The 12,017-nt window shown below is 40.0% G+C and overlaps 1 protein-coding gene across 1 annotated transcript; it reads left to right on the forward strand.

The window, feature by feature from the left end:
* The first annotated feature begins 414 nt into the window (after positions 1-414).
* On the forward strand, positions 415-11,644 carry NUP155 (nucleoporin 155). The gene is made up of 13 exons (XM_078305208.1): positions 415-696; positions 1,149-1,315; positions 1,765-1,888; positions 2,846-3,099; positions 3,503-5,009; positions 5,630-5,842; positions 6,403-6,650; positions 6,776-7,115; positions 7,890-8,068; positions 8,364-8,691; positions 9,417-9,635; positions 10,499-10,803; positions 11,359-11,644. The coding sequence occupies exons 1-13, from the start codon at positions 535-537 to the stop codon at positions 11,471-11,473; spliced, it is 4,161 nt and encodes a 1,386-aa protein (XP_078161334.1). The 5' UTR covers positions 415-534; the 3' UTR covers positions 11,474-11,644.
* The last annotated feature ends 373 nt before the right edge of the window (positions 11,645-12,017 follow it).

The following is a 12,017-nucleotide window of genomic DNA, read 5'->3' on the forward strand; positions in this document are numbered from 1 at the left end:
GCTTAATTAACAGTGAGGAAGGAAAAGAGAGAGGTGGAGTGAATAGAAAGAAAGGATATATTGGTCAATATAATTTGTAAAATAATTAAATAAAATAATAAATAAACAAAAGGGAATAGAAGAAAGAAAGTTAAATTTATATGAAGAAATTAAATATTATGATGTATTTATGAAAAAATTGGCTATTTTGAAGATTTGAATGGACAAACTAGAAATTTTTTCCTAAAAAATAAATCCTACATTCTACTTCAAATTCTAACCTCACGGTCAGGATGCAAATTCAAAATTTGGGTTACTATACAGAGAATTCGGACCCGAATAGGCCGATAGCAGGCTGGCTTTCTTTTTCTTCGGTATTTTAATTTTGTGAAATAAATCCGTTTTCATTTTTATCATTCGGCCCCTTTACCTTCGAGTTCGTGCTGACTGACCGTCCAAATCCCGCCTACTCTCCCGAAACCCTTCCCCAACAAAACCCTTCTCTGTCGTCCTGTTCTAGGTTTTTCACTTGTTCCCAGAAATAAGAGGGGCGAAATGGCGCCGGAGGACGATATTGTCCGGCCAGATGTCGCCTCGGCAGGACTCCACGTCAGTGAGCGGATCGGGCAGGACGTGGCATCCACGCAGCTCGATTTGGAGGAGTCGCTTGAGGCCTCTCGCTACGCCAGCCACCCTTACGCCGCCCATCCCAAAGATGTACTTCTTTCTTCTTCTTCTATTTACATAAGCGTCCTTGCATTAGCTGGATATCTGTCTTGCAGTATATTCTTGCCATTTCTTTCCACGGGGTACAGCTCTCTATTTGTACTGGAGTATTTGTACTTGCCATGCTAGTGACCTCAACTCTAAACCAGTAAACGTAACTCCTCCTTTTCCAGTCATTGCCTGCAAAATTTGTCTTCCCCCTTTGTATACAACACGGGCCACCAGATTTTGGTTTTGTAATAGAGTGACATTTTGGTATTTACAAATTTTGATATACTCTTGGCAGATTATAGATGCCTTTAACTACTTAAGTTCCCTTCAAAATGATGTACCAATTGTTATTAGTTACTTTTTGTCCAAAAAAAAGTGAAGGAAAACAAGGACAGAAGGGTCTTGGCATGCCCTTATTTTTCAGGTTAATTACAGTACTATTTATGTTGCAGTGGCCTGCACTGGTTGAGGTTAGTGAATTGAGGGAATTGCCGTCTGTGCTCGTTGAAAGGTACCATTCGGTTGGCGAAGTGACGACTCTTTGTGGCATGTTCCCTGAGATCCACCGAGCATGGGCTTCAGTTGACAACTCTATGTTTATTTGGCGTTATGATAAGTGGTAAGAATTGAAGCATAACTAAGTAATAACTTTCTGCATAATCCTTCCTTCGTTTCTAATTTGCTCAGCAAGAGAAACAGGTGAGTGGGGTGTTTAGGAGGTTAAAGAAGTGTAGACACATGTTGTTAAACAAAAATTATATGAGAAATTGGGGTCACTTGTGTGTCAGTTTTGTACTACCAATGGTCAATCAGTTTAGGTACAACCACCTTATCCTTTTCCTTTTGGTATATTTTCCTGACTCGTGGTTGGAAGATGGAGGGTTATGCTTTAATTGCATAATCGGGTCTACATTAAGCGATAATTATCAAGATTTGGCCATTAGGCAGGCAAATTATATGACAGATCAACTGTTGTACTGTAAATCTGGAGGTGCATTCTGCTGCCTTTGGTATAACAAAACAGATGGTAATATTTCCAACCATGTTTTGTTTTCTATACTGTCGTAGGGATGGGCAATGCAAGGAGCATAATGAAGAGCAAGCTGTTCTAGCTGTGGGACTTGCTAAGGCTAAGCCAGGGGTCTTTGTGGAAGCAATTCAGTATCTTTTAGTTCTTGCAACTCCAATTGAGGTTTTTTACTGCTTTGATTTTGTATTAGTAGTAGGGGCATGCTTTCAGTTGGTTTTGTTATAATTGGATTGAGATTAGGAAAACTTATTTTTATTTGTTTGCACAATTTCCCAAAAATATAAATCAATTTGATCCTAACCTAACTGAACAAACCAGAAATTTTTGGTATTTGGTTTAAAGAATAAGCATGAAAAAGCTAAGCTTACATCGAGGTTTAGTTAATTGTCAAACACTTAATAATGATGTGTATTACCATGTAATATGATATAGTGTACTTTTAAATCTGTAATGTATCAACGTAATATATTCAGAGTAATTAAGTCTATGTAGTTCATTTATTGGCACATAGCATCCCACAATTAGGAACTATATAGTTAACCATGGATTGTACAAGTTTGCAGTGTCACCTTCGGTATTCCTAAATTGTGCTGTGAAGTTTGTATTTATACTAGTTAATGCAATCAACCCCAAAACAAGTGGGAAGAAAAAAGGTCAATCAATCGAGTACCAACTCCTGTCGTCGTCTACTTCTGTCCAGTGGTCATCTTTAAAATTAATAAGTTTTTTGTGTCGCTGATACAGCCTCTAGCTGTTATTCGAAACAGATACAGTTGTTCCCGATCTTCAGATTGTGCTATTCAATTTACTTTATGTTGTGAAATTAAATAATAAATACATAGCAGCAAGAAAACAAAGAAATAATGTGCTCACACTGGTTTTGAACCTGTAATTCTTGCAAAGAAACACAAATATGACCCCTATTTTGACCCCATTTTTTTTCTTCTTCTAGTGCAATCAATTCAAAAGGCACAGAAAATAGAAAAAAGGTCACATATTGGCACTGGACACAAATGTACAGTTAGAAAGGACTCTTGTATTGTACTGGTGGTTTATCTATATCTATATCATTATTGTGATATTCACTCCTAATTCCTGTGATATTTATTGGGGTCACAGTTGGTACTCTTGGGAGTTTGTTGTGCAAGCGGCGGGGATGGGATGGACCCATATGCGGACCTGGCACTCCAGCCTCTACCTGAGTACAGGATACCATGTGATGGTGCCGAGGCAGTGTGCATCACCTCCACTGACACAGGTCGCATTTTCATGGCAGCACGCGATGGCCAGATCTATGAGCTCCTTTACACAAATGGATCTGGGTGGCAGAAGCGCTTCCGTATCGTCTGCATGACTTCTAGCGTACTGATGCGGTACATATGTTGCCACTGTCTATTTCTCAAGTTTTTGGCTGGTTTGAACCATTTGTGTTTTTTAATTAACTGGGTTTTGGTTTCTGAATTTATGACTAAGCTCGAGCAGCTAAGGGGCTGTGCCGGCATTAAATGTTGGTATCTACCATCTGCAATTTGTTACTGGGATAGCATGCATATTTCCTAATTTTCAATGAACCGAACTAAGGATGTTATGTAAGGTCCAAAAAGAACTAAAGAATCAAGAAATATGTTTTGCATTGTAATTTGACCTTTTTGGGAGGCTAGGTGTTGGGGGACTCTGCAGGAGGGGTGGTTGGTGGTGGTAAGGTATATAACATCAGCCTAACATTATTATGATGTTTGAATATGAATAGAATTAAAAAATGTAGTTCTTTTCCAGGTTCCTACCAACTTCATACATATTTGGAGCTGCTGATCCCATTATCCAGATGGTAATAGATAATGAGAGACACATTCTCTATGCACGGACTGAGGGCACAAAACTGCAAGCCTATGATTTGGGGGAAAATGGATTAGGACAGTTGCGAAAAATTGCCGAGGAGAAAAACCTAATCGACCCTAGAGAGACAAACCACCGGGCCCGCCGGGCTGCGGGTCCAAGGTCATCCATTGCATGCATTTCACCCCTCTCCCTTACCGAATCAAAGCGGCTTAACCTAGTCGCAGTACTGTCAGACGGCAAGAGGCTATATTTTTCTTCTTTTGGGTTGAATAATACCAATTCTCAAAGGCCAACTTGCTTAAAGGTTATTGCGACCAGGCCTCCACCTCCTCCAGTCCCAGGTCGTTCTCACCAGCCTGACAACTTGGCAATAAAAGCTGATTCTGCGTTCTATTCTGTTGGGACCCTAATCCTCTCTGATTCCTCTGGTTCTGCTGGCTCATCTTTAATTACAGTGCAGAGAGATTCAAGCCAGTCGACTACACAACCACCATCTGCTAGTTTGTACGGCACTGGTGCTAGTGGTGCCGTGAGAAATTCTCGTGCCTTGAGAGAGGTCGTATCAACCTCTGTGACTAATGGCTGGGTTCTCTGTGCAGCAGACGTGCTCCCTTCGGGTAACAATGCATCCATTGCGCAATCTCTTTACAGGGACGTGATACCTTCAAAAGGTTTAGGATCTGAGCCAATAGATGCACGTGCGGTTCTCAGACTTTGGGCCCGCGGTGACCTCTCCACTCAACACATATTGCCAAGACGAAGATTCGTGATTTTCTCTAACATGGGTTTGGCTGAAGTCATGTGCAATCGACCTGTTGATATATTAAGCCGGTTATTTGACAGAAATGCACCCAGGCTGCAAATCGAAGAGTTTTTCAACCGGTATGGACCTGGTGAGGCTGCTGCCATGTGTCTTATTCTGGCGAGTCAGCTGCTCTTTGATGAGGAGGAGACAGTTAGCAATATGGTTCGTGCCAGGGCCGCTGAGGCATTTGATGATCCTGGTCTGGTCGGTACAGCCCAGGCCGGTGCAGGTTCAAGGCCGCCATCAACAGCTAATGGTGGGTTCAGCATGGGCCAGGTGGTGGTACAGGAACCAGGGCCTGCATTCTCAGGAGCTTATGAGGGACTATGTCTGTGCGCATCGAGGTTATTGTTACCGGTGTGGGAGTTCCCAGTTGTTGTGGTACGCGGGCACCTTGACAACAATGCAGAGGCTGGTGTGGCTGTTTGCCGGCTCCCAGTGGGTACCATGCGGGCCCTGGAAGGGAAGTTACGTAATTTGGAGCATTTTTTGAGGGTGAGGCGGGATGAGAGAAAGGGGTTGTATGGGTATGTCGCTAGTATGGGGGAGTATTCCGGGGGTATTTTGTATGGAAGGAGTGTGGGTTCTGCTAAGAGGCAACGGCCACTTTACTCTTCTTCTGAGCTTGTGGCTATGGAGGTATTGAATAGTTTTTTTACTTAAGTGTTCGACCTTATCCTTTCTTTTCCTCATGATGGGTACCAGCTGTTAACTTGATATGCTAAGATAAGGAATCAACATAAAACTAAAAAAAAAAAATGACGTGGAAACATACTAAATCTTACAACATCTTAGGGTAGAAATTTAATCGGAGACAAAATGATGTTATAAAAATTTATGGTTGATTTTACAAAGAATGTAGAAGATACGGTAGCCTTGCAGAAAAAAGAAGTGCAAGTTTAAATTTTCTTCATCTGAAAACGTGCGAGTTAAAATTTTCTTCATCTGAAAACATGGACAAGTACCACTCGAAAATGTCAATTTTCAACAGAGTCTAATACGACCTGGTTCACACCAGTGGCATATCTTTAAAATATGGTAATGTGATAAAACAGTGACAATTCTTCAGTACTTCGGCACAAATGGAGCAGAAAAAGATGGAAAATATAAATATAGGTCTGGTGGCAAACTACTTTATGGACCTACATATCTTGGCTTGCTCCCATAACCGTGACAGTACTAGTCCCTGATCAGCATAACTATCAACATTGTAAAATAGCCCTAAATAAATGTCATAGCTGTACAATAAATATATGTAGGTTCGAGCAATGGAATGTCTGAGGCGGTTGCTTAGAAGAAGCAGTGAAGCTCTCTACCTGCTTCAGCTTGTTTCTCAACATAATATCACACGACTGGTACAGCAATTGGACCCTGCATCACGTCAGAAGCTGGGACAACTCACTTTCCATCAGCTGGTTTGTTCTGATGAGGGTGACCGGACTGCCTCAAAACTTATATCAAACCTAATGGAGGTATGAAACAAAATTATTGAACTTTTGTTGGAATGTCTGCATGTGCCTACAGTGCACACAAAATATCAACTATACCTGTTTCCTTATTTGTTCAAACGATGCTCTAACTACCTCTATTTCTACAATGCACATGCAGTATACCTCCAGCAAATCTCAAATGTTTCTTTTGTACCCATACAGAAAAATGTCGTGTTTACTCCCACATAACATATGAGGTATACTGTATGTGCATTCCTTCACCCATTTTGTTATATTGGTGCCCAATTGACCTTTCCTTTTCACTATTTCTTTCTAATTAAATCAAAGGTCAGTTAAAGACTTGTAGTCTGCAGCCAGATTTTATGGAGGGGTATATGTGTTTTTTTTCTATTTGTGTCATGCAACATCTTTGTCATGTTAGTCGTGCTATTTGTGATATTTTCAGGTGATGAGATTCATCTATTTGACTGTACTTAAGATATGTAACTCTAACGGCATGAAAGTTCAAGCACGAAAAACAGGATTCTGATTGGAAGCCTTGTCATTTTTTTGACATGGATTCTTATTCTTTCTTTTTGTAGTACTACGTTGGACCAGAAAGGAGTAGTTCCTTAGATGATATTAGCACGAAGCTGAGGGAAGGTTGCCCTAGTTATTTCAACCAAGCTGAGCACAACTTCTTCATGGCAGTAGATAAACTTGAAAGGGCATCCCTGACGAATCAGCCTGATGAGAGACAGAAGTTAGCTAAGGATGCATTTGAAGTCGTTAAAATCATCCCTGACTCAGTTGATTTGGCTTCGTTGTGCAAGCGTTTTGAGAACTTAAGGTATCATTCCAGTTAGCCTAGTAGCTGGAAGAATGTATTTTGTTGTCAATATTAATTGCTGGATGCTAATTGATTCTTGTAAGCCCTAACCTTGACAGAGTACTATGTTTCTTTTACATTTAAAGATTCTATGAAGCGGTGGTAAGGCTACCCCTACAAAAGGCTCAAAATCTTGAATCAAACCCGAGCTCAAACCCTAGGGCTATTGAAGAGTGCTACGAAATAGTCACAAACGCACTTCGTAACCTGCAAGGAAGTGGGGTCCACAGCATGGATCCGGCCTCTAGAAGCAGGTATACGAAGCAGGTCATCCAGCTTAGCATGGAGCAGTCCAGCACAGCCTTTCGAGAGCATCTTTACCGTACTTTGATAGATCTTGGATTGGAGAATGAATTGCTGGAGTTTGGTGGGTCTGACTTGGTGGCATTCTTGCAAAGCGGTGGCACCCACAGGCGATCTCATGAGGTATAATATTTCTTGGCCATGGAATCGTAGGTATAGTATCTGGTATTCGCTGACCATGGACTTGTAGGTATAGTATTCCCTGACCATGGACTTGTAAAGGCCAGCAGAATCAGCTTTGATTTTTGTAAATAATGATTAAACCTGATCATATTATGGCATTACACCAGTAGGTTGTGCATTCTGTGGCTTTGTTTCTTTTAGTACTTCATATTTGTTGGAAGGTTCCTGTGTGGTTTGGGGCCATTATTTTGATATACTAAAATTTAGGACTGTTAAATTGATCTGTGTCCAGACGTTCTAAGCGTGATGAGTGTTAGAAAAGTCTAACCAGCTAACCTGACAAAATATCAGGAACTACTGACCCAGTTGATTGGGCTTATATCAACTAATTATGTACCTGGCAAGTATTGATTGAACATTTTGCTGGTTAGTGGATAATTTCTCATGAATGCAATGTTACCAAATAATATTAACCAATAACACCTGTGAAACTTTGCTTCAATTTTACTCATTTTAGCATCAGTCATCCCTCAGCTGCTATGAGATTAACCCTAAATTTAGGCTCGCCTTACTCTTAGTTTGCAATAAACTGTTGATGATGTCAGAACATACCAAAATCCCAGATGGTAAGTATTCTGGGACACAAACCACTTCATGTACTGGCCATGACATGTATAGGCTATCTTGTAGCCAATTTCAGTTCATCAACTTGAGCATCAAACAAGTAGATATCTCTATCCTCCATGCTAACCTTTTTTATGCCCTTTTTATAAGACACGACCTGGTGGGGTGTATATGATGGAGGCGTCTACTGGTCCGGGCCCCACAAAGTACCTCAACCTTCTGGCTAAGTATTATGTTTTGAAGGGACAGCACAGAGAGGCTGCACAGGTGCTTTTAAGACTGGCTGAGAGTCAGAGCACTGGTCCGGAGAGTCCCACGCTAGAGCAGAGGTATATCTGATCTCTTCTCCTTATTTTATGTACAGATAAGTACAAAATTTCTTCTGATGCCTACTTATTGTTTAGAGTTATCAATTGGAGTTTTGTTTTTTCTTTTACTTTATGAAAAGAAGCTTGAATGAGGAAAACATTTGCATTTTACATCTAGGATTTGTGAAGCTTTAACTGACTAGTACAGCATTGAAAATAAAGAAACTCTGCCAGACTGTCAAACGATGGTGCCAGTACCAGTAGTGTGGTCCAGTATTGTTTTCTTGTGACACCATTTCTTTTTTGGCCGAGACAGGCACCAGTACCTAAGCAATGCGGTCTTACAAGCCAAGACAGCTAATGTCAGTGGAGCTCCTACGAGAAACCTAACCGATGAAGGCTTCTTGGGCATTCTTGAGGATAAGCTCACTGTTCTGGGGCTTCAAATGCGAGTCAGAGATGAATTTGAGTTGATGGCTTCTAGGTCTAGGCCAGTTGATGGTGAACAAGGGGATGCCTCGCCATCTAGCAGCCTCCCAATGGATGCTGAGGATGTGGCTGCCAAGGCTAAGGAGCTGTCACTGAATTTGAAGAGCATCAATCAGCTCTACAATGATTATGCGCTTCCTTATAAACTTTGGGAGGTAATTAGTCATTTGTTCATTTGGAATTCCATTGCTTACTGCAAAGCTCAAAATTATATGTATAATCCTGCAAATTTGAGAAATCTATATATATGCCCCTTTGAAGCGTCAAGCACGAGAAGTCGAGAACATTTAAATTATACAATCTGTTCCTGTCTCCCTCATTATGTGCGGAGGAACATTTAGCAGCTAAGGTAGTATTGTAGGGTCTATAGAGGTTATTTCCTTTTGCTTTCTAGGCCAATGTACGATCTGTCTCATTTTGCAGGGTAGACAGGAAACTGATCCATTTTTTGGGATTATTGCACATTTTGTCTTGACGCTTTCAAATGTGTCTTGTTTTCTTTTTTAACCACTTACATGCTGTGTCTCGTATTCTTTACCAGCTGTAATTTCTCCACAGATGATAATAGCTGTAATGAAAGAGCATACGTCCATATGCATAGAGAATATATACTAGAACGGGCTGTCATTATACCTCGGATATAATGTGAGGTGTTCAGAAGTGAACAATTAACAAAAAATAACACTATTATGTAGCCCTGATAGGTTTATGTAGGTAGAGCTGTTTATTTGAAGAAAAAAATGTAAATGTAGTACAAGAATTATGTGGTAACCCCGAGATGCCATTTTTTTGTCAACAATAGTATTGTCCTTATTGATTGCTTTTGCTTTGTCATATTAATTGAATATAGTTGACATGGTAGTCAATTCGAACTTTTCAGGTATGCCTGGAGATACTGAATTTTGCAAACAACACAGGAGAGATGGTTGGCCGGGTGGTCATGGAGACCTGGGCACGCCTCCTTGACCAATGTCTTTCCAATGGAGGTGTGAAGGAGGCATGTGCTGTGCTTAAACGAGTTGGCCCCAAGCTATATGTTGGTGATGGCACATGCCTTCCCCTCGATTCTATCTGCCTTCACCTTGAAAAGGCTGCAATGGTAGGCAGTAGATGTTTGTACAGATTCGGTTTTTAAACTTTTGGTTTACTGCCTAAGATGCCAGTATGAAACATAACTGCCAATTTTGGACTGACGTGGAACAATCTGATGCAATACTTCTTCGTCCTGGAGATTTTTTTTCTTGGACTAATTCAATCCTTCTATATTCTTATGAAAAACTGTTTTTATTTCAATGTTATGTTACTAGTGTTGAAAGTCTAGGGAAAGGAAAGCCTGCATTGACGAAATTTTATAGGGAAATAGGGTATAGATGAATTTGATTTGGAGGGGGAAATTCAGTTATTGGACTACTGGTCTGCAAAAGGGTTAATGGTGTTTGAAATATTGGATTTATGGCCTATAGTACTAAAGGCCAGTTTTACGGGCCTACTAGAAGGTAGGTTGATTTTCTTGTTTCCTGATGCCCAAGTAGTGCTCCTGCTAATAATGCTATTCCTTTTCTTTTAAGCGCCAGAAAATGTTGCTCTTTTTTAAAATGCTAACAAATGGGCTTTTTCTTCTTGCCACAAAAGTCATGTTGTCTGCATCTTAATGTTTAAACTATTACCCAATCGAACAGTTTAAAAGTAGAAGAGCAGACAGGAAAAATCAACTATGATAATATAGTGGAAATTTGCAGACTAGTACTGCTTTCATCAAGCTATTTGAATTATGGCTCTACATAAAATATTTGTATTAAACTGGGGTTATCTGAAATCTGTTACTGATTAATGCAGGGAACAATTTTTGAATATTCTGGTAAATGGTGGTGATGATCATGATACACTTTGACAGTAGACAAGCTACAAATCCCACTCTATCAACTCCACTAAACATACTAACTAAATTTTATTTATTTTCAGGAGAGGCTGAGTAAAGGAATAGAGCTGGTTGGAGATGAAGACGTGGCAAGGGCTCTTATTGTGGCATGCGGTGGTGCATACGAGCCTGTAGTGGCTGTGTATGACAAACTATTGACAAACGGGGCTGTTGTACCCTCTTTGACCCTTAAATTGCGCCTACTGAGGTCAATCCTGGTTGTACTCTGCGAATGGGCATCAACTGTCACTGGGTCCACCACTCTTACTTATTCTGGCGCCTTCTGGATGGATAGGACGTCTGTGATAAACCAAGGTGTCAGAGATAAGATCATAAGTTTGGCAAATAGGTTCGTTTCTGGAATTTTTTCGTACAGTGAATTTGGTGGGTAACAGGGGCGGAACTATAAAATATTGATAGAGGTGGCTAAAACTTAAAATGCAAAAATTGTGGTTGGTGGGAATTGAACCCAAGTTCTCCACCAACACAAAATAAGCTCTAGACATTAGACTACAAGTAGATATGTAATATTTATGAAGGGGGCTAGTTCTATATAAAATGTTTTAAAAAATTAAAATTCAATTTAATCTTAGTACACAACTAAAATTTTAAAATCATAGGGGGGTGACTTAGCCACCTTTTGAATGGCTTTAGATCCGCCCCTAGTGGGAAATAGGCCCAGCAAGTAGGTTATCAAAACAAGACAATAGCTTTCCATCACATGCTTTTGCATTTATTGGATAATTTAGTAAATAATATGCTAATTCCCAACCTGATTGTCAAAACAAATATAGCTCTGAATAAAATACACCCAAGAAGTGGAAGATTTTTTTTCGACTTTGCTTTTTTTTTTTTTTCTATCGCAAAATGATTATTTTACTTCCTTTGTTGCACATCTGAGTAGATACATGACGGAGGTGAGACGGTTGCCCCTTCCACAGAGCCAAACTGAAACCATTTTCCAGGGATTTCATGAGCTTGAGGAGCAACTCTTATCCACTTCTCACCCGAGATTTTGACATTTTTTTTAAACTAGTCTGTGTATTGGTGTGCATTATTTATTTTGAGCTATGTAGTTTCTACCATGAGATTACTTGCTTGGCCTTGTATTCTTTATAATTGCATTTTTTGTAGATTAGATATAATGATTGAAACGTTGTCTTCTGAATTTGTTTATTACAATTTCATCAGGGATAATGAGCTACAACTAAGATTTATTAGCTCATCATTCTGTTTGTACAATTAGGTGCTACTAGGGCTTCTAACAGGACGAGTTAGCTTGATTTCAGGGTAACTAGAATTCAACTTGGGATAATAGCGAGTCAAGTTGACTTGAGAAGTCTGAACTGAGCTGTCTCGTTGACTCGAATTCAACACGTGAGTAACTCGAGTTGACTCATGTATGTCATAGTTATTGTTTACCGGTAAGAAAGAATATTCCTTGAAACACTGTTTATTTGCTCAAAAAGTTGGAGTATTGGACACGAGTTACTCGAGTCAGAGTACCTCGAGTTTTTAATGAACGAGTTGTTAACTCGAGTTGACTCATGTATGTCATAGTTA

Source organism: Carex rostrata, chromosome 7 (genome assembly GCF_964058835.1).
Source record: "Carex rostrata chromosome 7, lpCarRost1.2, whole genome shotgun sequence".
Lineage (NCBI taxonomy): Eukaryota > Viridiplantae > Streptophyta > Magnoliopsida > Poales > Cyperaceae > Carex > Carex rostrata.